The 26,913-nt window shown below is 43.5% G+C and overlaps 3 protein-coding genes across 7 annotated transcripts in view; 2 read left to right on the top strand and 1 right to left on the bottom strand.

Moving 5' to 3' along the window:
- Positions 1-20,738, bottom strand: part of rgs7bpa (regulator of G protein signaling 7 binding protein a) — a 176,468-nt gene extending 155,730 nt beyond the window's left edge. The window contains exon 1 of the mRNA XM_038791026.1: positions 20,674-20,738. Coding sequence (XP_038646954.1) covers positions 20,674-20,720 — 47 coding nt within the window. The 5' untranslated portion in view covers positions 20,721-20,738. The remainder of the gene's footprint in view (positions 1-20,673) is intronic.
- Positions 9,871-19,278, top strand: LOC119962849. Of its 2 annotated transcripts, none has more exons than XM_038791019.1 (2): positions 9,871-9,952; positions 17,187-19,278. In XM_038791019.1, the coding sequence occupies exon 2, from the start codon at positions 17,524-17,526 to the stop codon at positions 19,243-19,245; it is 1,722 nt and encodes a 573-aa protein (XP_038646947.1). In that variant the 5' UTR covers positions 9,871-9,952; positions 17,187-17,523; the 3' UTR covers positions 19,246-19,278. The 2 variants fall into 2 exon arrangements, with proteins under 2 accessions (XP_038646947.1, XP_038646945.1); XM_038791017.1 differs by lacking the exon at positions 9,871-9,952 and adding an exon at positions 10,148-10,527.
- Positions 20,739-20,860: 122 nt separating the features above from the next.
- The window catches only part of LOC119962848 (mannosylglucosyl-3-phosphoglycerate phosphatase-like), a 99,174-nt gene continuing 93,121 nt past the window's right edge, over positions 20,861-26,913 (top strand). For 2 of the 4 annotated variants that reach the window (XM_038791014.1, XM_038791012.1), the window contains exon 1: positions 20,861-21,062. In XM_038791014.1, the coding sequence (XP_038646942.1) occupies positions 20,932-21,062 (131 nt within the window). In that variant the 5' untranslated portion in view covers positions 20,861-20,931. Of the gene's footprint in view, positions 21,094-21,151; positions 21,189-26,913 lie in introns of those variants that run through there. The other 2 variants (XM_038791013.1, XM_038791015.1) reach the window with 2 other exon arrangements.

The following is a 26,913-nucleotide window of genomic DNA, read 5'->3' as shown; positions in this document are numbered from 1 at the left end:
GGAGTGTCGCTGACATCCACTCCTGAATCTCATGGTCATACCCTGGAGTCTGCATCAGCTACGGGATAACTTTGCCCAGAGGCTCGGCACCTGACTGGGACTTTGCTGAGTCCTGGGATCCAGCAGGCCTCTGACTGCTGACTCCCTTGGATGTTCCTGCCCCCACCTGACGTGCATCAGCAACTGTGTGGTGCTCACCAGATTGTGCTTCAGACACCTGTTCACTAACGTCGCCCACCGAGGTAGGTGGCTCTGCACTTGTGGAAGGCTGGGGTGATAGCTGTGACCCGTCGATGATGGTCTCCTCGGAGCTGTCCTCTGAGGTGTTCTGTTGGGTGGCAGGGTGGGGAGGTGACCCCGAGTGGCCCAGCCCATCAGGTGGAGATCTTGCAAGAGAATGGGCATGTGGTCAGTGAGAGGGAAGGATCATTTTGTCTGACATGAACCACTCACTTGTGCCAAGTCATCTGGATGAAGGGGCAGTGAACCCTCAATATCAGTGAATGCTCTCTTCTTGGTCAAGCCCGCCAGGGCCTATTCTTTATAGAGGTGAGGACTCTGATGTTTGGAGCCCCACCGCCCATCTGGGCCCTTTCCCATCTGTTGTAGGCCAACGTCTCCTGCGGGGACGGAGATGGGGCATTGTGAGCCGCACGCTTGATGCATTGGGGTGTCTATGGCAGGTGTCATTTGTGGGCAGCACTGCTGGGCATGGAGGGCTTGGCTGGTGGATGCCAGGGTGTGCTGTGGCACAAAAGTGGTGAGTTTGGAGGAAGTGTTTATGAGCAGCTCCCCCTTACTAGCAGGAAGCTGCCAGGTGCAGTTTGGGCAAATCAGCTGGCAGGACAGTCAATTCCACCATGAAGCTTGTGGGGATCATTTTGGGCACTTGGTGCCGCCACAGTCTCACCTGTTCGTCTGTTGGGAAACATCCGGGAAATCACGCCCAAAATGACACAGAACATTACCTGTAAAATCGCACCCATTGAGCTTGGTTTTGGCATTACAATACTTTAACAATTATGTTCATAACAATTTATCTGACACAATTGTATATTCGGACCATAATCCATTAAACTCTTGGATAAATTTAAAATTCAAAATGCAAGACTATTCAGATGAAGTTTATTGTTACAAATATTTAATTTACGAATTCTACATGTGGTAGGCGGAGATGCTTTATCACAACTGTAACATGTGGGAAGACTAAAATGGACTATATTTATATTGAAGTTTGCCTGTTTAAAAATGTAAAATTATGTATTTTATAGAATATAAGTTGTGTGTAATCTTAAGAAATGTTTAAAATGAAAAGGCTTTTCGAAAAATAAAGCCACCCATTTACATTGCTGTTCATTTTTTAAGGGAGGGGAGGTGGGACGAATGGAGGATTTTAGGAATATTGGCATCTAAATATTGGAACAATTTAAGGGTTAAAAGCCTGGGGTTATAGTGTATTTGACTGCAGTGGTAATGTTTTTAAAAAGGATTTTGTTTTGTAAAGGCCTGGGAGATTCTAGGAGCCAGAAAGTGAAATTAATCAAAGAAATGTGGTTTGCAGTCTGGGCTAATGCACTGTGTTTTGACTGGGGGAAGTCCCTGGGAAGTTAAGGTACTTTTAGTCTGCACTGTCAATTTGTTTTTTCAGCTTGAGGAGACGATGGGTGGAGCTAAGGGATGCAAAGGATCAGTTTTGGAGAGGCTTTGGAGAGAGAAGAGCTTACGTCTGATCTGTCTGAAACTGAATCCACAATTCTCTCACAGTAGGATAGTTATAAAAGACTAATAGTATTTAAAGTCTGGGACAAGGAAGAAGTTGAAGGACGCCAGGTGACCCAGCCTTTTGAAGATATTCAGCCAGAGTCTAAAGGGATTCTAACAGGATCCAAATCTGTTTGAGAAAGAAGTATTACTGTATGCCATGCTGATTTTAAAATATATTGAGAGCTGTATGTTTATTTTCTTGTTATTTAATTGGAAATTGAGTAGTAGTGTTTAAGGGGTTCTTTTCAAATGTGAAGTTAAAATGTTTAATATTGTATTCAGAATAACCTTTTGTTTTAAAAATGCCAAAGCCCTATTTCTTCATGCAATCACTCCTGGGGCGAATCATTCTGCCCGCATAATCTTACAACAAAATTAAAATATTGGGGTTTCGGTCCAGTATCCTCGCCAGTGTTGGGGTCTGGTCTGGAATCATATATATCTGTTTTCTATTCATTAACCTGTTCTCAATCAATGCTAATATGTTATCCCTAATCTCATTTTGTGTAAGAACCTCTTTTTAAATGTTCTTTTAAAGAAAACAAATCCGCGACATCCACCAGTTCTCCCTTATCCATCCAACTAGTTACATCCTTAAAATATTCTAACAGATTTGTCAAACATGATTTCCCTTTCATAAATCTGTGTTGATTCTGCTTAATTGCATTGTGTCTTTCTAAGTGCCCTGCTACTAATAATAGATTCACTCATTTGTCTACTACTGATGTCAAGTCTTACTGACCTCATCCTGTTTTCTCTCTTCCTCCTTTCTTAAATAACAGGCTTATGTTCGCTATTTTTAATCCCCGGGAACTGTTCTAGAATCTAAGAAATTCAGGGAGAATCAAAACTAATGCATTCGTAATGTCTGCAGCTACCTCTTTTAAAACCCAAGGACTTAGGTCATTGGGTCAAAGGGATTTGTGAACATTTAGGCCCATTCATTTCCCCAGTATTATTTCTCTATTCAATAAGGACATTGGGAGTCCACACTGAGTGAAGTAAAAAGCAAAGTTTTAGTCACACAACCGATTTATGTACATTACGCAGTAGATCCCCACCACGTTCCAGCTCAGTTGGTGCCTCACTGGCCGACGTGGGTTAACCATGCAGAGGAGCTCATACACTGCCAAGAGTAAGGGGAAGAAAAGCATTCCCAGTCTGTAGGTCCTGTGCCGGATATTACACTCCACTTATACTGATTTAATTCTTCATTCTCACTAAATCCTTGATTCTCCATTAAGTCCAAAATGTTTTTGTCTTTTATTGTGAAGACAGATTCAAAGTATTTATTTAATGTCTCTATGATTTCCTTATTTCCCATTATAATTTCACCTGTTTACTGTCACTAATGGTCAATATTTATCTTCACTAATCTCTAGCCATTTACATGCTTTTGGAATCTTTTATGCCTCTTGCTATTGTTATGGACAGGAGAGAGACAGACAACAGTACATATTTCCTCTTACCACCAATTTGTAAGCAGATGTTTTGAATTTTAAAAATAAATATGCGGTGGAGTGTTTTCCCAATCCCTTGGTTTTTGTGATCTAATTTATTAATAATCTGCAGTGTTCAGAAAACAAAGGTAGTTTTAAGGGATTTATATTTGTATTGTTACATATTACAAATAAGGTACAGTTTTAAGTAAGTTTAATTTAATATTTCTGTGGAAGGAAGGGTAAAACCTATAGTCAGATTCATGCTGGGCAAAGATTGTATGTGTGGGGGATGGCTACAAAAGGGATGCTTATCCAGTCTGGAATTGGCTTTGATTTCAGGACTTATGATGCCCCAGTAACTAGTTGTTGAAAGAAAGACCATCCATATTGAGGATCTGGTGCTGGGAAGCTATTGTTTAGACAAACCCACTGGCTCTCCTAGCATGCTGAGCTTATCAGATGCAAATGCATCCCTTTGGTTACCTTTTGAAATGGGCCTGGACAGTTCCAGGTGCGATACAAATCTGTTTACAGGCAGAAAAGGCTTTGATATGCGATCTTCAATATCCTGGTTTCGTGGTTACACGGGGTCTGCACAAGGAGGTGTGCGATTCCCCAGCTGAGAAAATAATTATCTTGCTCTGGTCACTGCTGGGGGTAGCTCCCAGGCAAAAGGCCAACCTTGTGGTCATGTGACTTATATTAGCCATGTTTTGGTTCAGCAAGAAATCTATTTTTTGTAAATAGCAATAAGGATAAAGTTTTGAACATAGTGATGGATTTCTTCTCATATCGTAGGAACCCAGCACTGGTCTACTCTCATACTCATTTTATCAATTCCTTGGTCCACCTTTGCTGAATTCTAAAATACTCCCAACCTTTAGGCTTGCTTAGGTTTTTGGGAACAATGTAAGTCTCTTCATTTGTTCATGAAGGTTACTTATGAAGGCCCACCTTCTCAACCTTGCCCCCCACCTGAGGTGCGGTGATCCTCAGGTTAAATCACCACCAGTCAGCTCTCCCCTTCAAAAGGGAAAGCAGCCTATGATCGACTTGGACTATGGTGACTTTACTTACTTACTTAGCTTCTTCCTTTGAACTCTTACTTTATCTCAACTTGTTAGCTACTGCTGTGTGGGGTTTTGTACCCTAAAGGGATGTATATTTATTGGAAATTACACATTAATTCTTTAAATGCTAGCCATACCTTTTAATGTGCTTTCCCAATCTACCTAAGCCTCTCCTCTCATAAGAATCTGGTGTGCTTTGTTTAGATCTCAGACCCTAGTTTTTGACTGAACAAAGTCACTTTCAAACTCAGTATGACATTTCACCATATTATGATCATTCTTTCCCAGAAGTCCCTTTATACAGGGTTATTAATTAATGCATGATCGTTGCACAATATTACATACAAAATAGCCCTTTACTTGGTTCCTTGATATGCTGATTAGAAAATTATCTTGTTTACGTGCATTCCATTAACCCATTCTCTACACAATTCTGCAAATCTTGCCTGTCCGGTTGATATGGGCAGCACGATAGCACAGTGGGTAGCACTGTTTCTTCACAGCTCCAGGATCCCAGATTCTTGGGTCACTGTGTGGAGACTGCACCTTCTCCCCGTGTCTGCGTTGGTTCGCCTCTGGGTGCTCCAGGTTCCTCCCACAAGTCCCGAAAGACGAGCTGTTAGGTAATTTGGACATTCTGAATTCTCCCTCTGTGTACCCGAACAGGCGCTGAAATGTGGCGACTAGGGGCTTTTCACAGTAACTTAATTTCAGTGTTAATGTAAGCCTACTTGTGACAATAAAGATTATTATATTATAAAAGATTGAAGGCTCCCAACAATTATTACAAACACCTCTAATTCCTGATGTATACTCTGTTCTACACTACAATTACTGTTCGTGGGTGTTGGAGGGAAGAAATGCTCCGAGTCTGTTCTCGACCGCTGGAGTTGTAAAAGTTGAGTTTATTTGGAATTGATGTGTACACAAGAGAAGCAAGTTCTGCAGCTAGCCTTAGCTCGTAAAAGTCAGCTCTGATCATAGTCAGAATTACACGCATATATATTTAAGGTTCTTTCAGATTTACAAGTAGGCATTGACCTAATCAATTCAGTCGGAATACAAGGTGATCAGTATGCATATTTTCTGGTCGCTTTAATGGGAAAACGATCAGCTAATACAATGCTTCTTTATAATCTCCTGGATTCTGTTCAACATATTTCCTTTATCCTGAACTTCTGGATGTTTTTATCCCCTGCACTGGGCTGGACAATGAATTTCCCTCCTACAGACAGGCTGGAGCCATGATTTATGTGACGTGGGTCGCCTTTCTTATCCTAATGCCCTGTGAGATGATTGTAAATCTCCAGTGCAGGTGGCTTTACTTTAAGGTCCGACATTTTACCCCTTGCCTGCTGGTTTTTCCCTTGACCTGTGTTGTTATAATACTTGAGACATCTTTATTATTACTTATATCAATTCTGACACAGCATATAGCAATTTCTTCTGCTAACTGTGGGGCTGTAAGCAACGCCCAACAATGTTCTTTGACTCTTGCTGTTTCTTAGCACCAGCCTTTATTTTCTGAGCCAAGATCCTTTCTCACAACTATCTTCATTCCACCCTTTATTATCAGGGATATCATTTCTCCCTTTCTATTTTTCCAATCTTGTCTAAATGTTAAGTATGATGGAATATGTAGTTCCCAACCTTGGTTATTTTTCAACCATGACTTTATAATGGCACAAGAATACACGAGGAGAAAACAATCTGGCCCCTCAAGCCATTCGATATGATTATTGATGATCTTAGGGCTCAACTCTACATTTCTGCCCACTCTTTGATTACTTGATTTCCTGAGAAAAGTCTGTCTATTCTAACCTTAAATGTATTCAGCAATGGAGCATGCATAACCCTCTGAGAACTTCAAAGATTCACAACCTTTTGAGTGAAGTAATTTCTCCTCATCTCAGTCCTAAATGTTCGGCCCCTTACCCTGTGATTGTGTCCCCGTATTTTAGATTCCCCAACCAGCATAAATAACCTCTCAGAATCTACTACTTCAAGCCCCTTCAGAATCTAGTAAGTTTCAATGAGATTGCCTCCAGAGGATATAAGCCCAATATACTGAGCCTCTCATCATAAGACAGCCACCTCATCCAGGGATCAATTTAGTGAACCTTAGCTGTATTGTTTCCAATGTAAATACATCCTTCCATAAATATGGAGACCAAAACTATATACAGCATTTCAGATGTAGTCTCATCAAAGTCCTGTGCAACTGTAGCAAGATTTATTTATATCCTACTCCAATCTTCTTGCAATAAAGACTAACATGCCATTTGCCATCCGAAGTGTCTGCACGCAAACCTTCTGTGGTATTGATATGAACACACTCAAGTCTCTTTGAATATTAACATTTACAAGTTTCACACCTTTCAAAAATATTTTGCTCTTCTATTCTTCTGACAAAAGTGAATAACTTCACACTCCCCCACATTATACTCCATCTGCTATCTTGTTGCCCACTCACTTCACCAGTCTATATGTCTTTGCAGCTTCTCTGTGTCCTTCCCCACAGCTTACCTTTGCATCTAACTTTGTATCATCAGCAAATGTAGATAGTGATTCGGTAAAAAATATTAATTTCTATCCATACTATTAATTCATCTAACTTGTTGGGAATTCTTTGCACATTCAGATTGTGGGTTTAGCTTTGGTCTTTTTCTAATTTTCCCTGATGTCACCTTAGACACTGATGCCCTATTACCATGGTTATTCAGTTTCTCTTCTGACCACCTAAAATCCTGCTTTGCTTGAGAGTGTTGACATTTTCTTTGCTGCTTTCGAATTTTCTCTTTCCTGAATCCATTCAACTGCTGCCCTCCCACCCCTTAGTTTGGTTTTATTAGCTTAAAGCCTTGTCTGATGCTTTAGTTATTCAATTTGTCAGTTTAAGTGGAGCCGGAGCCAATGGAACAGCTCCCTTTTCCCCCAGTCTCAGTGCCCATGGTCTGTGAAGTGAAAGCCCTGCCTCTCACAACACTTTTTCAGCATTGTATTTAACCTTCTATCCTTTTATCTGAATGCAAATTTGCAGGTGGTTCAGGTATTAATCCTTTGAGGTTCTGTTTTTTAATTTGGACTCTAACTGCTGATGTTCCCTCTGTAGAACCTCATTGCTAGATATTTCTACCTGTCATTGGTTCCACATGGATCATTGCCCTTCTATTCCAATTCCTCTTCCAGCCACAAGGAGATATCTAACCTTGGCACTGGGCAAACAGAACCTTAATAACATTTTACTATGGCTCCAAAAAAGATAATCTATTTGCCCCGATCGCAACCACATTATTTTTCACTTCTTCCAATTGGTGCTTCCAGCACCTTGTTCTTGTTCTCAGGAATTTCATACCTTTCGGTCAAAATCAAGAGATGAGGTGCCTCTATCACTACATCCTGATCTCTAAACCCCCCCTGATTTGCAGTCACATTCTTCTATCCCTGATCATTGACAAACTCTAATGATTTGCTTAACCTAAGGGATGTGATTACCTCAGGGAACAAATTGTCCGGGTAACATTCCCCCTCCTGATGCTCACGATGTCTGTAGCTGGGACTCCCAACTCAACAACTCTGAGCCAAAATTCTTCAAGCTGCAGACACCGACCACAAATAAGGTTGTCCAGCATCACAATGCGCTCTAAAAACTCATAACCCTTGCACGTATGACACATGTTTATTTAACCCTAGAAATTAATTTATCAGATTAGTGAATTAATTTTTATAATTTAATCAATTGTTTTAGCTCTATTAATTTGTTTATCTGTTTTCAAGTTACCAATTTAATAAATAGCAAGCTATTGGTTTCCTAGCTTAGAAACAAAAGGAAAAGTAGAGACAGAAAATAAATCTGAATTTTGAGAATCCTTCCATATTTGCTTCTGTCTTGGTGCTCCTGACTGGGGTTTTTCCCTCACTGTCCCTCCTTTTTAAATTCACAGTGTGCCTTCTGCAATGCTCCATGTTGATTTGGGTTTCTCCCTCGGATGCTTTATAAAAACTGGCTGAGCTTTATGCTGACATCTTACTTTTAATCATAGAACTACACAGAAGTAGGCCATTCAACCTGTTGTTCAGGTGTCGATTCTTGGGAAGAGCAATCCAATTAGTCACACTGACCTGCTCATTTTATGTAATTTGCACATTTTTCCATTTTACTGGTCTGGCCAATGTGTGACTCAGCCCCACAGAACACAAGAATTAGAAGCAGGAGTAGGCAATTCAGCCTCTCAAGCTCGCTCCGCCACTCAATAAGATCATGGCTGATCTGATTGTGGCCTGCCTGCACCCCCTTCCCTCCCCCCCATAACTCTATGTGTTTTTACATTTTTATAAATTTAGTGTACCCAATTAATTTTTTTTCCCAATTAAGGGGCAATTTAGCGTGTTCAATCCCCCTACCTCGCACATCTTTGGGTTGTGGGGGTGAAACCCACGCAAACATGGGGAGAATGTGCAAACTTCACAAGGACAGTGACCCAGAGCCGGGATCAAATCTGGGACCGCGGCGTCGTGAGCCAACAAGGCCAACCCACTGCGCCACCATGCTGCCCCCTCTCCCCATAACTCTTGACTCCCTTGTTGATCAAAAATAGTTGAGGCCCTAGCACTGATCTCCACTAGTAACAGCTTGCCAACGTGACAATGGCCTATTTATCGTGACTGTTGTAAGGGAATTTGTACTGGATATTGTATGAGTTAGGTATGAAGTTCAGAATCATAGGTTTTAGTGAAATGATAAAGTAGATTTAGGTGAGTATTGAGATGAGTATGTAACCTAGGGTAACCTCGTGTGACCTAATGTAATCAAGTATAGTTAATATGATTAAAGCAGAAGACCCAGAAAAGTAGTATAGCATTTACTAATTAACAAAGACAAATAATAGTCACTTGGGAGAACAATGAATACTGCTCAGTGGCTCAACTTAATGGTTGACCATAAATAATGGCCATAAAAAGACAAGAATAGAGTGAGCATGTTTTTCTATACATTCGGCCTAAGTCAGCAAAACCACGATTGTTTCATAAGACCATAAGACCATAAGACATAGGAGTGGAAGTAAGGCCATTCGGCCCATCGAGTCCACTCCGCCATTCAATCATGGCTGATGGGCATTTCAACTCCACCTCCCAGCATTCTCCCCATAGCCCTTAATTCCTCGCGACATCAAGAATTTCACAAGCAGGGAAGTTTACACAGGAGCAAGATAAGGACAAGAGTTATAACCACCATGGTTTAAGAAGCAAAGAGAGGAAATAGGGAGCGACCAATCTCGAATGGGACAGATAAAGGGCCAACTAAAAACAATGGTGGCCAAAGCAAGGTCAGATTGGAAAGCAAGATAAGAGGGCTGTAAAGTAAGATAAGAGTTTGAGATATGGAGTTGAAATGTACATAAAAGACAGTAAGCCCTGAGGCTCTTCGGATTGTTCCGGACATCCCAGCTTTGTTTTCTTGTGCTAGGAAAATAAAGTTCACTGCTTGAAAGATCGCTTCTCAGACTCTCGGTGTTTTAATAGGTACAAACAAATTGTCGTCCTGGGGAACCACGACAAAATTGGCGCTGCGAGCAGGGTTGGTGAGAGATCGCCCAGAAAAGCATCTGGAAGGAGTGGCGGAGGCGAAGGTCCGACCGGGGCTGGACATCCCAAAGCCGGCATTCTGACAACAGGGTAAGCAAATTTGTATTGCATGTAAATCCTTGTTGTCGGAAAAGGGATCTCGAGGCCCGGCGCACCCGGCTCTTTGCTGGTCCTGGATCTCCCCAACCACAAAGATATCCTGCATAACTAAAACCAAATTGTGTAAAATAGTATTGAGAGACTGAGTCTGATCTGAAGAGTAGAGTTTTGCATGCAAACCGCACTGTGAATACTGTATTGTCTGTGAGTGGGTAAAAAGTGAGACGGGAAAAAGGCCGAACGCTAAGGTAATGCAATTAGGTTAAGTCAACCGGTTTGGAGCGGGTTTTTCCAGGTTACGACTTGCCCAGAAGAGAGTAAGTGTGGGAAAATCTGCCAGTCCGAACCTACCCAGGACCTCGGGTAAGGGACGTCAACCGAGAGGGAGAGAGATCAGTGAGAGATCGCTCTCTGACCTAATACGGTAGTCAAAAGCACAGGAGGGGAATCTAACCCCGGAAAGGGGGATTAACAGCTAGAATAGAGAAAGTAAAAGACCAATTTGAACAAACTGGTCTGAGGCAGCAGCGTGGAGGACAGAAATAAGAAGGAGAGTCGGAACACAGGTAGGGTAATAACTAACAACTTGGAAAGGTCACACTGACAAAACCGCCTAGCGGCGAGATTGGTACAATCGGTTGGGAAGGAAGATTAGTCAGGGGGTTAAGAAAGGATAATAACAGAAACGGAAGCAACACTGGATTGGGGAAAAATTACACATATAACTAACTTAGAAGAGGTAGAGAACGAGTGGCCGTATGTAAAATGGGAAAGAATAGCCGATAGGAATTGGATAGACGAAATAAACTTGGAAACTCTAGAGAAATTAATAAAGGAATCTGATCGATATAGGGTTTCTATACACATAGACGAGCAAGTAAAAACCTACTACCCTCTAGCCCGGGAAAGGAAGATAGTGCCGGGACAGGGGACTACGGGGAAGTGGATATCGGGACCCCGGTTAGAGTTACAGATATTGGCAAGGGAAACCCAAGGTAAAGGTAAACAGGGGACTGAGCACGGAAAAACAACACAGCAAGTAATAATCACTGTGATACCTAACTCTGACGGATTAAGTGATAAAAATTGTGACAGTAATCCGAAAAGACGAGTAATGGCACACAAAGTTAAAACACCAGTGGAAACATTAGGGGATAAGTTCCCAGCCCTCAGGGGAGATATAGAACACGTCTCTGAAAAATGGGCCAAAAGAACAAGTAAAACTAATACACAGTGGCCGGAGGAAGGCACATGGTGCGTAGAGAGGTGTGAGGACCAGAAGGGAATAATAAAGAACTATAAAATAAAAGATAAATCTAAGAAAAGAAAGGAGAAGCGAGAAAAAGAACTAGAGATACTGGCATTGTTTGAAAAGGAAGGGAGAGAAAGGAGAAGGGCATGGAGGGAAGTATGGATGCAAATGCCAGTGCAACTTCAGGAAAAAGCAAAATTGGAAGATCCAAATGTAGCCCCGCCCCCATACTCAGAGGAACAGGGTTCCACGGGACTGTACCCAGTTATATCAGGCACGATGAATTTTGAGGGAGTATTTGACACAGAAAAGGTGACGAAGGAGGAATGGGCACAAAGGGAGTTAGAAAAGAAACAAGGTGTAGAGGAAGAGGCTAAGAAAACAGAAGAGGAGTTGAATGAGTTAAACCAAAGGAGAAAGCAGTTGGAGGAAGAAGTAAATGTAATAGACCTTTTGGAATGGGTAAAGAAGGTAATGAAAGAGGAAAAGGAACGAGAAGAGGAAGAAAAGAATGGTAGAAGAAAATATGAGTGGAAAACAAGTCATGATCCTTGCGAGGGTGAAAGTAAGGCGTCACAGGGAAAAATAAAAGAAAAGAGAGTCGAAGCCGGCAGAGAGGAAAGAGAAAGAAACAGAAGCATAAAGGAAACATGTTGGAAAGGGCACAAAGAGGCAGACAGACGAGAAGTGGGGAAAGCATGGAGGTGGAAGTACCCAGAGAGAATCGAGGGAGAGATGGAAGGAGAGACAGAAGAAAGTAGTAACGATGAAGGGGGACAATCAGTGTTAGGGGAACAAAGAAAATCGACGCGGGTAAGACACCAAACTGTAAAGTTTCCAGATATGGAGAAAAGAGGGAAAAAGATGTTCCCGGTGATTCTGAAGGGTGGCAGACCACAGTATATCCCTTGGTCAGGTCAGGATTTGCCTAATCTAATTAATGAATTACCCAATATTTTGGATGGAGCTGGAAGGTGGATTGGACAGTTGGAGGCAGGAATGGTGGGAAAAAGGATGGCACTGGGTGACATCAAAGCTCTCCTGACAAAGGTGCTAGGAATGGACCAAATGGCAGAAGTAATAAGACATAGGAGTGGAAGTAAGGCCATTCGGCCCATCGAGTCCACTCCGCTGAGACGTGCCGGCATCCCGACCGCAGCTTATGACCCAGAGGTAGATGGGACACTAATGGACCTGTACCGACAAGACATCTGGCAGGCACTGAGGAATATGTACCCCAATCGAATGGATGTAAAAACCCTAAGGGGAGAGCCATTGGGTGAGGAGGAGAATGCAGCTGTGTATGTGGAAAATCAATTAAAAAGGTGGAGAAGGGACACGGAGAGGGACATTCTAACAGACCCGCTGACCAACTCCATGTTCCGGGCTGCAATTCTAGAGGGCCTGCCAGTCTCAGCTAAGACAAGACTGGAGGATGTGGTGGGCTTGGACTCAAAAAGCTACCGGGAGTTTGTGGATTATGTTGCCCATGCAGTAGAAAGACATCGCAAAGATGAAAAGAATGCAGACAAACAGCTGAAGGAGATACAACGTAAACTCCTTCAGGCACAATTGGAGGAGATCAAAAACAAGGATAAGCTAAAGGCAAAAGAAGATCTCACACCCAGAAAAATAGCACCGATGGTGGTGGAGCAAAAGTCAGGGGAAATACCTGCACTAACAATAGGGGGGAGCGGAGATGGAGGCCAGCCCATCGTAACCTATAACATTTCTGCCTTCCCACTGTCCATAAACACAGAAGCCCATGGCCTAAATTATCAAAACCCATACGCCCTGCAAAATCAGACTGACTGGAATAAAAATGGGAAAGGACAGGGAGGTGGTAGGCCACCCTTTCAGAATCAGAGAGGGCAGGGACAGGCTAATTATCAGACTCCGAGACAGGGACCACTGCCTGGCCCTCCAGGTGTGTGTTGGGGGTGCGGGGAGACAGGGCACATAAAAAGGAATTGCCCGCGGAGTTCCACCAGACAGGGAGAAAACCAGCAACAGGCAGGCCAACAGCTGATCCAAGGGTCGCCGAACAGCATCCCGATGTTTCAAGGGCCGGTGAACCATCAGAGTTTCGCATAGAGAGGCCCAGAGAACCCCGAAATGGTAGGACAGTACGTACAAATAACAGAAACCGCAGAGCAGGAACCTATAGTTAATGTTAGAGTAGGCGGGATCGAGGTCCCCATGATGATAGACACCGGCGCCACGTGTACGTGCATACAAACGAAATATGCGGATCACCTACCATTGTCAAACCGGTTTGTAAAAACTGTGGGGTTCTCGGGGAAAATAACACTAGCTCGAATGACGACGCCGGTGCCTGTTACCATTGGAAACAAAACTACCCATGTACCTGTTTTAGTATGTGATAAAACTCCTTTAAACCTATTGGGAAGGGATGCAATCCTAGGTCTAGGACTGAAATTAGAATGCACCGAACAAGGAATTGATTTGATGGGAATGTATTCACTTGAGATACCAGGAAAGGAAGGGGTTAATGTATATTGGCTGGGAGATATAGAGGAACAAATTAAAAAACAGATATGGGAAGTTTGGGGAAAACTTATAGACACTTGGGTTCCACAAGCCAAATGGCCGAGAACAGAATTACACAGTACAATGATATTTGATGAAGGGCAGGAACCTGAAATACAGGAGAAATGGGAAAGGGAGGCGGGACGAGAACAGGAAATAAAGTCAGGAAGTATTTTAATTGGACTAGAGGGAGTGGCCCTCGCAATCGTTAGGAATGAATGGATTGACAAATGGTTCTCTGTACCTGGGGCGGAGCCACATGTCACATTGAAAGTAAATCCGGGATATAGATCAAAGGACCTAGGACCAATGGTGTTGAGAGCACAAGACTTAGAATTTGTCCAGACAGACAATGTAGATATTTGGACGTCCAGCGATGGACAAATGATGAAAATAATTTTGGATGTTAAGATGCTTGGGAAACCAAAGCAGATAACAATAGGAGTGCAAAGTGAGAAACAGGAACTGGAATGGAGAGAGAGCTTAGAGCAGGATTTGAACTCCCTCCCACAGGAGTTGTGGTCCAGACAGGACACGGATGTAGGGAGGGTTAAAAACACTAATCCAGTTGAAGTCAGATTAAAGACAGGACGCCAGGGGCCCTATAGGCCACAACACCCAATCAAGACAGAAGCAATTGAAGGAATTAGAGAAACGATTAAGGGATTGATAGAAGCAGGGGTATTAAAGGAAACCCGGAGCAGGTGTAATACACCGCTCCTACCAGTAAAAAAGGCGGACGGAGAAAAATGGAGATTGGTGCATGACCTAAGGGCAATTAATGAGGTAGTAGAAGATATGCCAGTAGAGGTTCCAAACCCTTACACCTTGTTGACAAATATACCACCTGAAAGTAGATGGTTTACTGTAATCGACCTATGTTCGGCATTTTTTAGTGTGCCACTAGCTCAAGAAAGTCAGTATCTCTTTGCATTTACGTACGAGGGGAAACAATACACATACAATAGAATGCCCCAAGGATTTAAACATTCCCCACATGTATTCAATCAGGTGTTGAGAGCAGATTTAGAAGGAATACAGTTGGAAGGAACACTGATACAATATGTGGATGATTTACTATTATGCACAGAAACACAAGAACAATGCAGGAAGGATAGTTTAAAACTTTTGAAAAGACTAGCAGAAGGGGGTCATAAAGTATCCTGGAAGAAGCTGCAGCTGTGCCAGAGAAAGGTAGAATACTTGGGGAGAGAAATATCAGCAGGGCAGAAGGGGATAGCTTCACAGCAAATAGAAGCAGTACTAAAAGTTCCGAAACCACAGACGGTGGGACAAATGATGACATTTTTGGGAATGACAGGATTCAGTTCAGAATGGGTGGAAAGCTATGCAGAAAAAACGCAGGCACTACGAAAGATAATGAAGGAAGCAGGGTGTGAAGAATTAAAAGCCAAACTAAAATGGGATAAAGATGCGTTAGACGCATTTGAGAATATAAAGAGAGAAATGGCACAGGCACCAGCATTGGCTTTACCGACCTATGACAAACCCTTTGACTTATTTGTGAGTAACAGAGAAGCCGGATTTGCTACAGCAGTGCTAACACAGGAAAATTGCAAGGGGAGGCGAAGGCAGACTGTAGCATATTATAGTACCAAGCTAGATGACGTAGCAATGGGATACCCTCCGTGCTATCAAGGCCTGGCAGCAGCTTGGTGGGCGTACGAAAAGGCAGCTACGGTCACAATGGGATATCCGATAAACATACATGTATACCATAAAGTAGCTGAATTGATTGAAAAAGGGAAGTTTGTTCTGACGCCGGCTAGAATTCACCATTTTCAAATGCTGACCACATTCCCGGACATTACGATAGTGAAGTGCAATAGGGCCAACCCAGCTGAATATATGCCATTGCCACATGAGGGAGAGGAGCATGAGTGTGTAAGAGAGACAAAAGTGTTTATGAAACTGAGGAAAGATCTGAAGGCAGATAGGTTAAACACAGAAGAAAAGAGAACGTTGTATGTTGATGGCTCGTGTCATAGGGATCATAGGGGAAATCATGCTGGCTATGCAGTAGTTGAACAGAAAGGGAAAACATTTGAGGTACTGGAGGCAGAAGAATGTGAGCAGCCATGCTCAGCCCAGTTAGCGGAGCTTGAAGCACTGACCAGAGCATGTGAGTTAGCAAACGGGGAAGCAGTGGAAATTTATACTGATTCGGCCTATGCCCACGGGGTTTGCCACCTGTTTGGGGCAATATGGAAGCAAAGGGGATTTATGAAAAGCGGAGGAGGACCAATTCAACACGAAGGTCAAATCAGGGCTTTAATAAGGGCTATGATGGGTCCAAGGGAATTAGCCATAATTAAGTGTCAGGCGCATAAAAAGGGAACGGATAGCATCACACAGGGAAATACCAAAGCCGACAAGGCGGCTAAAGAAGCGTCAGGATGCATTGAGGCTACGATAGCCCCAGTAGAAATAGCAAGGCCGCACCCAGGGCCAGGTGTGGGGAATATCGAACCTCAAATCACATTAGAAGATGTGGCACAGTTACAGGAAGAAGCCCCTGTAGCTGAAAAAACAATGTGGAAAGATAGAGGAGCACTACAGGGACAACATGACAAAATATGGAGAAATGGGATGGGGTTGGTCATTGCACCCACATCATTACTAACCGTACTAATTAGTGAAGCACATGGAGTGGATCACTGTGCAAGAGGAGAAGTGGCTAGGAAGATTAAGAAGGAAGGATTCTGGTCACCATACCTGCAAAACTCAATTGACTATATACTAGGTCTGTGGGAGGTGTGTGCTCAGAATAATATCAGGAAGGGCATTACTGCCCCAATAGGGCATATACCCATTCCCGAAGGGCCGTTTAAACATCTATGCATGGACTATGTGGATATGGGAAAGGTGGTAAGGGGGAAAAGATACATGCTAGTGATTATTGATAGATTCAGCAGATGGATAGAAGCAACGCCATCCAAAGATCAAGGATCTGGAACGGTAATTAACTTCCTGTCAAAAGAAATTATCCCAAGATTTGGCATACCCATGCAATTAAGTTCAGACAATGGATCCGCTTTTATAGGGAGGGCACTGAGAGAGACACTCTCAGCACTCCGAATAAAGCAGAAGTTTGGATGTGTGTATCATCCTCAATCCCAAGGAATGGTGGAGAGAGCAAACGGAACCCTCAAGGCTAAAATAAGCAAAATTTGCAGCGAGACAGGAAAAAACTGGATAGATGCTCTGCCATTGGCTCTAATGCAATACAGGAGTCAGGAAAACAGAATCACACATTTAAGCCCACATGAGATGATGACAGGAAGAGTAATGCCGGTGCCAAAGATCGGGGGAGCAGGGGGCCCCGCGTTGGAGTGTTTAGATCAGGACACAAGAGAATATGTACGACAATTAACTTTTATACATAGAACTATTTTTGAACAGGAAAAGGCCAAGGAGGAGGAGAGCCCTGCAACGGAACACCAGATCAAACCGGGAGATCAAGTATACATCAGAAAGTTCCGGAGACGTTGGCATGAACCCAGACGAGAAGGGCCGTTTGAAGTCACCAAAGTATCTCCCACGGCGTTGCAAGTAGAAGGCAGTACACTGTGGTATCACTTGAACCATTGTACCAGGACGGTACCCGGGGTAGTGGAGAGAAGGGAGACTGAAGATAGTGGCAGGGCGGATAGAAGTAGCAGCGAGGAAGAGATAGCACTACACGAGGAGATTCGTGAGGAGGAGGAGCAGAGCCAAAGTAGAACAGAAATAGTAGCGGATGATGAGAGTGGTTCTGTGCATGAGCTGGCTGATGATACAAATGCCCAGCCTGAGCCTGTTAGTCAAGGGGCCGAGGGAGGTGAGAACAGGGAAAGGGCCTCGTTCCCCACCTGGGACTTGGAAACTATTTCCCTTGGGGACTTCCTTGACCCATAAAAAAGGAAAGTGGGATGCAGAGGACATAGGGGTGCAGAATCAGGAAGGTAGAGTATTAAGACAAACAAGACGTAGACGATTAGTGAGTACGAATACTGTTTGGGAGAAAGCAACAAGAAACAAATGGTGGAGATGGGCTGAGTATACAGGTCAGAAAAACAGTGAGGGGAAAGATTGTGTGGTATGTGCATCAGAGAGACCTAACACCCAAGTAATTGATGTACCATGGGGATCAGAAGACTGTAGAACCATGCGGCAAATCTGGAAAAAGAAAAATTGCCGTGCACACACCACATATACACAGACATATAAGGTAGGGAATCGGACGCTCACGTATGAGACGGTAAACTGTTCAGGATCCGCATGTATTGACCTTTGTAAAGGGAAGCCGCCGATGTGTCACTACCACTGTGTCCTGCTTGCTGGGGTAAAAAAGGGCATTTACAATATAGCCCACAATTGTCCAAATTGGCCAAGAACGGCAATGGACGCGGCCCCAAAGGAATGGAGGGTGCAGCCTGACTTACGAATCCAAGATTGTTATTGGAGGGAAAGCAGCACGGGGAGTAGTTTGGGACACTACACAGGAGAGTGTGAAAGGATTTGGAATATAACTGACGCCCTTAGTCTGATCATCCCAGTTAAAGGAGGATCGCCACCCCCTCCTTATGTATTAGACTATCAAGTAAACCAACTGGCCGATCTCTGGTGGCTTTGTGGCCCGGAAAAAGGGCTGCTGGCACACTTACCACTGAATTGGAGGGGACTGTGTGCCCGAGTTATGTTGGCCCAGAGCACTGTAATACTGCCGGTGGAAAAAGAAATTAAATCACGAAAAGTTAAGAGGGCATATACCCCTGACCCTAGGGTACAACTAGACGCAATCGGACAGCCCCGAGGCATCCCGAATGAGTTCAAAGCTAGGAACGAAATAGCTGCAGGGTTTGAATCCATCTTTGTTTGGATCACACCCAGCAAAAACACTGAGTGGATCAATTACATCTATTATAATCAGCAGAGGTTTATTAATTATTCGGATGATGCCCTGGAAGCATTGGGAGAGCAGTTGGATGCGACCAGTAAAATGGCATGGCAAAATCGACAGGCATTAGATTGGCTCCTGGCAGAGAAAGGAGGGGTCTGTGTTATGTTTGGAGACCAGTGTTGCACATTTATCCCTAACAACACTGATCCAGAGGGGTCATTTACACAAGCCATGAATAAGTTGAAGAATCTTAGGACAGAAGTGAAAGAAAATGCTGGGTTTGGGCATGAGGCATGGAGTTGGTTGGATAGAATGTTAGGAAGATGGGGGGCATGGTTTGCCAAAGCTGGAGCTGTAGCAATCACAATCATAACCGTTCTAGGATTCATATTTTGTTGTTTTCTACCCGCCCTGAGATCCTTCCTTACCAGAGTTGCAGCACGGCAGATGATGGTGACAAGCAGCTCACGCTCACGAGGAAAAACAGAGGAACGGGAAAACCTTGAGCTGCCTCCGATGAGTGGATTCACCATGACCTTGGTCGAGATTGAAACTCATCACTCTGTGAAAGGACTATAATAATGGAAGATCGCTTTGTAACAACAATAGCACCTGGCTGGAATCCGCAAGAGACTAGGAGAACTTAGTCTGTACACAGGAATCAGTCTTTTTCCCTTCCCTTGGCAAGGGTGGGAAGGTTTTTGGCTGATGACTGTCAGGAGCAGGCAATCTGGGGGAGCAACCCAAGAATCAGAACCTGGATAGATAGATTATGATAAAGATGGAATAGGGACGTTGATCCCTGACCAAAGTATTCGGCTCCTCCACATTGCCTGCAAAGAGTGATTAAAATAAAATGTAAATGGGATCAAGCAAGGGGATTATTTGAGCTTGGTAATTGGTATGAGGCTAGGGAATAGCCTCAAAGGGGGGACATGTAAGGGAATTTGTACTGGATATTGTATGAGTTATGAAGTTCAGAATCATAGGTTTTAGTGAAATTATAAAGTAGATTTAGGTGAGTATTGAGATGAGTATGTAACCTAGGGTAACCTCGTGTGACCTAATGTAATCAAGTATAGTTAATATGATTAAAGCAGAAGACCCAGAAAAGTAGTATAGCATTTACTAATTAACAAAGACAAATAATAGTCACTTGGGAGAACAATGAATACTGCTCAGTGGCTCAACTTAATGGTTGACCATAAATAATGGCCATAAAAAGACAAGAATAGAGTGAGCATGTTTTTCTATACATTCGGCCTAAGTCAGCAAAACCACGATTGTTTCACAAGCAGGGAAGTTTACACAGGAGCAAGATAAGGACAAGAGTTATAACCACCATGGTTTAAGAAGCAAAGAGAGGAAATAGGGAGCGACCAATCTCGAATGGGACAGATAAAGGGCCAACTAAAAACAATGGTGGCCAAAGCAAGGTCAGATTGGAAAGCAAGATAAGAGGGCTGTAAAGTAAGATAAGAGTTTGAGATATGGAGTTGAAATGTACATAAAAGACAGTAAGCCCTGAGGCTCTTCGGATTGTTCCGGACATCCCAGCTTTGTTTTCTTGTGCTAGGAAAATAAAGTTCACTGCTTGAAAGATCGCTTCTCAGACTCTCGGTGTTTTAATAGGTACGAACAAATTGTCGTCCTGGGGAACCACGACAAAATCTGCTTCATGTTAGCTAGCCTATCCTCCATCCATGCTAATATGCTACCCCCTTACACCATGAGTTGTTATTTTGTTTAGTAACCTTTGATGTGGCACCTTGTTGAATTTCCTTTTGGAAAGGCATTCCAGTACCACTCAGCAAAGTGGTTAATCCCTAACCGCCCTCTGAAATGCGATATCAAACGACTATGAAAAACCATGAAAGGTAAAACCAGATCACCAGGCACAGAAAGAATGATATGGTAACACAGTGCTTATCTTAATGGACAATATTGTTTTGCATATATGAAGCAAGATACTTTGCACTGTTTTTCACTTCATGGCCTACAGTGTACCTATTGGCATTAAACCTGTTTCTTCTTACAACGAGGTACGTTTTCATGTCAATTTCCAATTTCACTCATCAACGACGCCATTTCTACCATGTCAGCTGCTGAACGACGTCACGTGAAACGTGTCTCACGCACGCGCTGCGGCGGCGCACGCGAATGGCTTCAAGGTTACTCTCGCGCGACGGGCACGCGTCACAATGAAGCTGCTGCCCGGCACGCGGATGGCTTCCACGGGCCGGCCGGCGGTTGTTTGAATCTAAGATGGCGGTGTCGACTGTTAGCGGGTTTGAGGCGTCCTGTGAAGAAGCGACTCCGCTGCTCACACTCCTCCACTTCAATGATGTCTATGAGATCCAGTCGCGTTCAGAGGAACCCGTGGGAGGCGCGTCCAGGTCACAATCATACTTTTTACACAGTTACATGGTACACTGAAACAATGTCATTTAATAATCCATGAACATCCATCCCTGTGTGAATTTTGTATGGTTGGGAATGGAGTGGAAAAAAAGGACACGATGGTATTTTTCATTCTTCCATAAACGTAAAATGTATATCCGATATATAGAAAGTTAGGACAACACCATTAAATATAAAAACAGAAAATGCTGGAAAAACTACAACGGGTCTGGCAAAAAATGCGGAGACGCAAGTCATTTTGGAAACGAAAAATTAACTGTGTTTCTCTCCCTACAGATGCTGCCAGATCAGCTGAGTTTCTTCAGCTTTTTCTGTTTTCATTTCTGATTTCCGTAATTTGCATATTTTGCTTTTATTGCCATTAAACATAATCTTGATCCTTCAATATTATTTTATTAGACCAGGTTGGTGACAGCGGGGTAGGTACCAATTTGGGTTTTTGCAGCAGCTATTTCACTGGCAAAGAGGACATAAATTTAAAATCATTGGCAAAAGAACTTGGGGCAGCGGAGAAGCATCTGTTTAACTAATTGTGATGTTTTAGAATGCATTGTCTGAAGAATTAACTTTCAAAAGAGAGCTGGACATATGAAATATGATCAGGACTATTGGGAAAGAGTAGGGAGAAAATCATGAATCTTCCTATTCCAGATTCCAGCAAAATCCTTAGTGGTTCCACAGTCAGCATGGCTTCATGAAAGGGAAATCTGACTAATTTATTAGAGTTTTTCAAGGAAATCTCAACCAGAGTGGACAGATGGGAGCCAGGAGATGTGTTCCATTTGGACTTCCACAAAGTGTATCTCACAAAAGGTTAAGTCATAAAATAAGAACCCATGGTGTTGGAGGTAGTATATTGGCATGGATAAAGAATTGTCTAATGGGCAGGAAACAGCGAGTGGGGATATGTGTAATTTTTCAGGTTGGCGACCTGTAACCAGTCAGTTACCACAATGATCAGTGTTGGGACTGCAACCGTTTGCAGTTAATATATATTAATGACTTGGAAGAAGAAAACACATACAAATGTACTAAGCCGAATTTGCAGACGGTACAAACAAAGGTGGAAAGGCAAGGCCAGGTGCGAGAGGGACACAAACAGTTTGCAAAGAAATAGGTTAAGTAAGTGGGCAAAAAGTTGGCAAATGAGGAAGGCAAGGTGGTGCAGTGGTTAGCACTATTGCCTCACGCCGCCGAGGACCCGGGTTCAATCCCTGCTCCGGGTAACTGCCTGTGTGGAGTTTGCACATTCTCCCCGTGTCTGTGCGTGTCTCACCCCCACAACCTAAAGATGTGCAGGGTAGGTGGATTGGCCATGCTAAATTGTCCCTTAATTGGAAAAAGTAATTGGGTACTCTAAATTTATTTTTTAAAAGTTGGCAAATGGAGTGTAGTGGAAAATGTGAAGATGTCCATTTTGAAAGGGAGAACAAAAGAACTATTGTTTACATGGAGAAAAACTGCAGATATCTGTGTGGAGTTTGCACATTCTGCATGGGTTTCCTCCCACAGTCCAAGGATGTGCAGGATAGGTGGATTGGCCGTGCTACATTTCCCCTAAGTATCCAATGCCATGCAGGTTAGGTGGGGTCAAGGGGATAGAGCAGGGGTATGGGCCTAGATAGGGTGTTCTTTCACGCGGTCGGTTCAAACTCGATGAGCCAAATGACCTCCTTCTGCAGTGGAGAAATTCTGTGGTTCTAAAACTGCAAGCACAAAGGGACTTGGGGTACTTGTGCACAAAACTAGAAAGCTAGCACATGTGTGAAACAGGTAATCAGGAAGGCGAATGGAAATTTGGCCCTTTTTTCAAAGGCGTTGGAGTATAAGAGTAGGGAAGTCTTGCTGCAACTGTGCAAGGTACTGGTGACACCACATCTGGAGTACTGAGAGCAGTTTTGGCCCCCTTATTTAAGGAAAGATATTATTTTATTGGAGGCAGTTCAGAGAAGGTTCACTAGGATGATCCCAGTATGGAGGGATTGTCTTATAAGCAAAGGTTAAACAGGTTGGGACTCATTGGAATTTAGAAGAATGAGAAGTGATCTCATTGAATCATTTAAGATTCTTAAGGAGCTAGACGGATAAATGCTGAGTCTAGGACCAGAGGGCAAAATCTCAGAATGAAGGGGTGCCAATTTACTACTGTGATGAAGAGGAATTTCTTCTCTCAGAGGATTGTGAATCTTTGGAACTCCTTGCGACAGAGAGCTCCCCCAGCATATATTTAAGGTTGACATAGATAGATTCTTGATCAGTAAGGGAATCATGGGTTACGGGGAAAGGGCAATAAATTGGATGTGAGGAATGTTGGATCAACCATGAGGCTATTGAATGGCGGAGCAGGCTCCAGGGGCCGACCAGCCCACTCCTGTTCCTATTTCTTATGGTCTTAATCCCTTTTCCATAGTTTCCAAGATCATGACACCCCATCCGATTACCCAGCATTTATCTTCCATTTCCCCCAATTTTCCAGTTTAAAAAAAAAATCAGTGCTTCCAGGTTGGACATAACTTTCCACTGCCTCCATATTCTCTACTTTCAGTTTCAGTAATTCCCTTTCCCAGTGTTCTTGGGCTCCAGTTTCCTGCGGTGTCCATCTCTAGGACCCTATTTCCAGATGTCACAGTGCCATACCTGCACTGCAGGCAACAGGACCAACTTGTTGCTCCTGGAATATGGAACATCCTCTTGGGCTTAGTATATACCAAGGTCATGCCCACCATATCAGGGATCCTCTTTTACTCTAGTTTCAGATTTTGTGCTATCACTCCCAATGCTTCCAGACATCTGCCTCTCCTACCACTAATGCTTCCCAATGATACAATGCATCGGAATTAACCACAGGTTTTGTCATTCCATTACGTTGCAAATCCTGATAGTGTACTCATTATTACTTCTATCTCAGACTATGGTTTCTAGTGTTATATGACAATGGGATGTTCTCCTTACTCACTGCTGCATAGTCTTGGTAGTCTACACAGGAGCTACGCCCCCAGGAATTATCCAGTACCCAGCACCCGAACTTTCATACTCCAATATTAGCCATTCCCAGGTTTCCTGTCAGGAGTACCGCCATATTTCCAGTCCTTAAGATATCAAAGCCTACAGTCCCACATAACTGCTGCAAAACGCCACTACCCCAATGACCTACTTGATTCCCCAAAGCCTTTCCAGCAATTAGAAGACAAGTCAGAGTACAATGGAATGCCTCCTGAATAATTGGCTGGAAGAGTGAAGCTCTAACAACAACTTAAACATTCATCCCCTCCACCACCAGTGCAACAGACTGTAATGTGTACTATCTACAAGATGCACTTCAACAATTTGTCAAGAACTCACCAATGATTCACTGACAGCATTTTCCTAAGCAATGACCTCTAATATCTTGTGAGTGGCACGGTAGCACAGTGGTTATCACTATTGCTTCACAGCGCCAGGGTCCCAGGGTCGATTCCCGGCTCGGATCACTGTCCATGCGAAGTCTGCACGTTCTCCCTGTGCCTGCGTGGGTTTCCTCCGGGTGCTCCGGTTTCCTCCCACAAGTCCCGAAAGACGTGCTGAATTCTTCCTCTGTATACCCGAAAAGGTACCGGAATGTGGGGACTAGGGGCTTTTCACTTGTGACAATAAAGATTATTATTATATTGAAAAAAAACTCTTCCTATCTTTTATGTTACTAGCTAGCTTACAGTAATATTTTATCTTCTCCCCCGATTGCTTTTTTAATTGTCCTCGGCTCACTTTTAAAGGCTTCCCAATCCTCTGGCTTCCCACTAATACTCGCCACTTTGTATGCTTTTTCTTTTGCTTTTATGCTTCCCTCGTCAGCCATGGATACCTTGTCCTCCCCTCAGCATGTTTCCTGCTCCATGGCATGAATTTCTGCTGTGCCTCCCGAGTAACCCCCAAAACAAAACTCTTGCCCTTGCTGTCCGACTATCTTCCCTGCTAGGCTCCCTTTCCAATCAACTCTGGCCAACTCCTCCCTTATGTATTTGTAGTTACCCTTATTTCATTGTAATGCCGTTACATCTGATTCTTCCTCTTAGAATTTACCCTGCCCTGCAGTCTATTGTATGGTGGTCACTGTTCCCGAAGGGTTCCTTCATCTTAACTTCCCCAATCAAAATGTGGAGATGCCGGCGTTGGACTGGGGTGAGCACAGTAAGAAGTCTTACAACACCAAGTTAAAGTCCAACAGGTTTGTTTCAAACACGAGCTTTCGGAGTGCAGCTCCTTCCTGAGGTGACTCTCTTACCCGAGCTGCGCTCCGAAAGCTCGTGTTTGAAACAAACCTGTTGGACTTTAACCTGGTGTTGTAAGACTTCTTACTGTGTTCCCCAATCAAAGAACAAAGAACAATACAACACAGGAAAATGAAATGAAATGAAAATCGCTTATTGTCATGAGTAGGCTTCAAATGAAGTTACTGTGAAAAGCCCCTAGTCGCCACATTCTGGCGCCTGTTCGGGGAGGCTGTTACAGGAAACGAACCGTGCTGCTGGCCTGGTTGGTCTGCTTTCAAAGCCAGCGATTTAGCCCTGTGCTAAACAGCCCTTCGGCCCTCCAAGCCTGCGCCAGCCATGGTACCTGCCTAAACTAAAACCGTTTGCACTTAGAGTCCGTATCCTTCCATTCCCACCCTATTCATATATTTGTCTAGGTGTTCCTTAAATGTCACTATCATACCTGCTCCCACCACCTCCTCAGGCAGCTCGTTCCATATATTTACCACCCTCTGTGTAAAAATCGTCCATCGCACATCTGTTCTAAATTTTGCCCCACGTACTTTCAACCTATGCCCCCTAGTACTTGACTCTCCTACACGAGGAAAAATCATCTGACTATCTATGCCACTCAAAATCTTGTAGACCTCTATCAGGTCGCCTCTCAACCTCCGTCATTCCAGTGAGAACAGACTGAGTTCGTCTAACCTCTCCTCATAGCTAATGCACTCCATACCAGGCAACATCCTAGTAAACTGCTTCTGTCCCTCTCCAAAGCATCCATATCCTTCAGGTAGTGTGGCAACCAGAATTGTACACAATATTCCAAATAAGGCCTAATTAAGGTCCTGTACAGTTGCAACATGACTTGCCAATTTTTATATTCAGTGCCCCGACCAATGAAGGCCAGCATGCCGTCTGCCTTCTTGACCACCTTATTCACCTGCGTTGCTACTTTCAGTTGTAAGTAGACATGCATGCCCAGATCTCTCTGCCTGTCAGTACTCGCAAGAGTTCTATTTACATGAAAATGAAATGAAAGTTGCTTATTGTCACAAGTAGGCTTCAAATGAAGTTACTGTGAAAAGCCCTTAGTCGCCACATTCCGGCGCCTTTTCGGGGAGGCTGGTACGGGAATTGAACTGTGCTGCTGGCCGGCCTTGGTCTGCTTTAAAAGCCAGCTCTTTAGCCCTGTGCTTTGGACCTTCCAAAGTGTATTACCGCACTCTCATCCAGATTAAACTCCATGTGCCATTTCCTCTCCTAAGACTCCAACTAGTTTACATCCTGCTGTATCCTCTGACAATCCTCTTCACTATCCGCAACTCCACCAATTTTTGGGTCATCTGCGAACTCACTAATCAGACCAGCCATATTTTCTTCCAAATCATTTATATACACCATGAACAACAAAAGCCCCAGAACTAATTGCTGTGGAATGACGCTAGTTACAGCCTTCCATTCAAAAAAGCATCCTTCTACTGCTACCCTCTATCTTCTGCGCCCAAGCTAGTTCTGTATCCAACTTGCCAGCTCTCCTCTGATCCTATATGTAATTGTAAATAAAGTTTATTTTTTCTTGATTCTACAAACTCGT

The sequence above is a fragment of the Scyliorhinus canicula genome, chromosome 3 (assembly GCF_902713615.1).
Source record: "Scyliorhinus canicula chromosome 3, sScyCan1.1, whole genome shotgun sequence".
Lineage (NCBI taxonomy): Eukaryota > Metazoa > Chordata > Chondrichthyes > Carcharhiniformes > Scyliorhinidae > Scyliorhinus > Scyliorhinus canicula.
This window is presented reverse-complemented; position numbering and strand designations above follow the sequence as displayed.

Bases quoted from the DNA above. Each gene is read 5' to 3' on its own strand.
- LOC119962849 (XM_038791019.1), top strand. From the start codon at position 17,524: ATGATGAGAGTGGTTCTGTGCATGAGCTGGCTGATGATACAAATGCCC.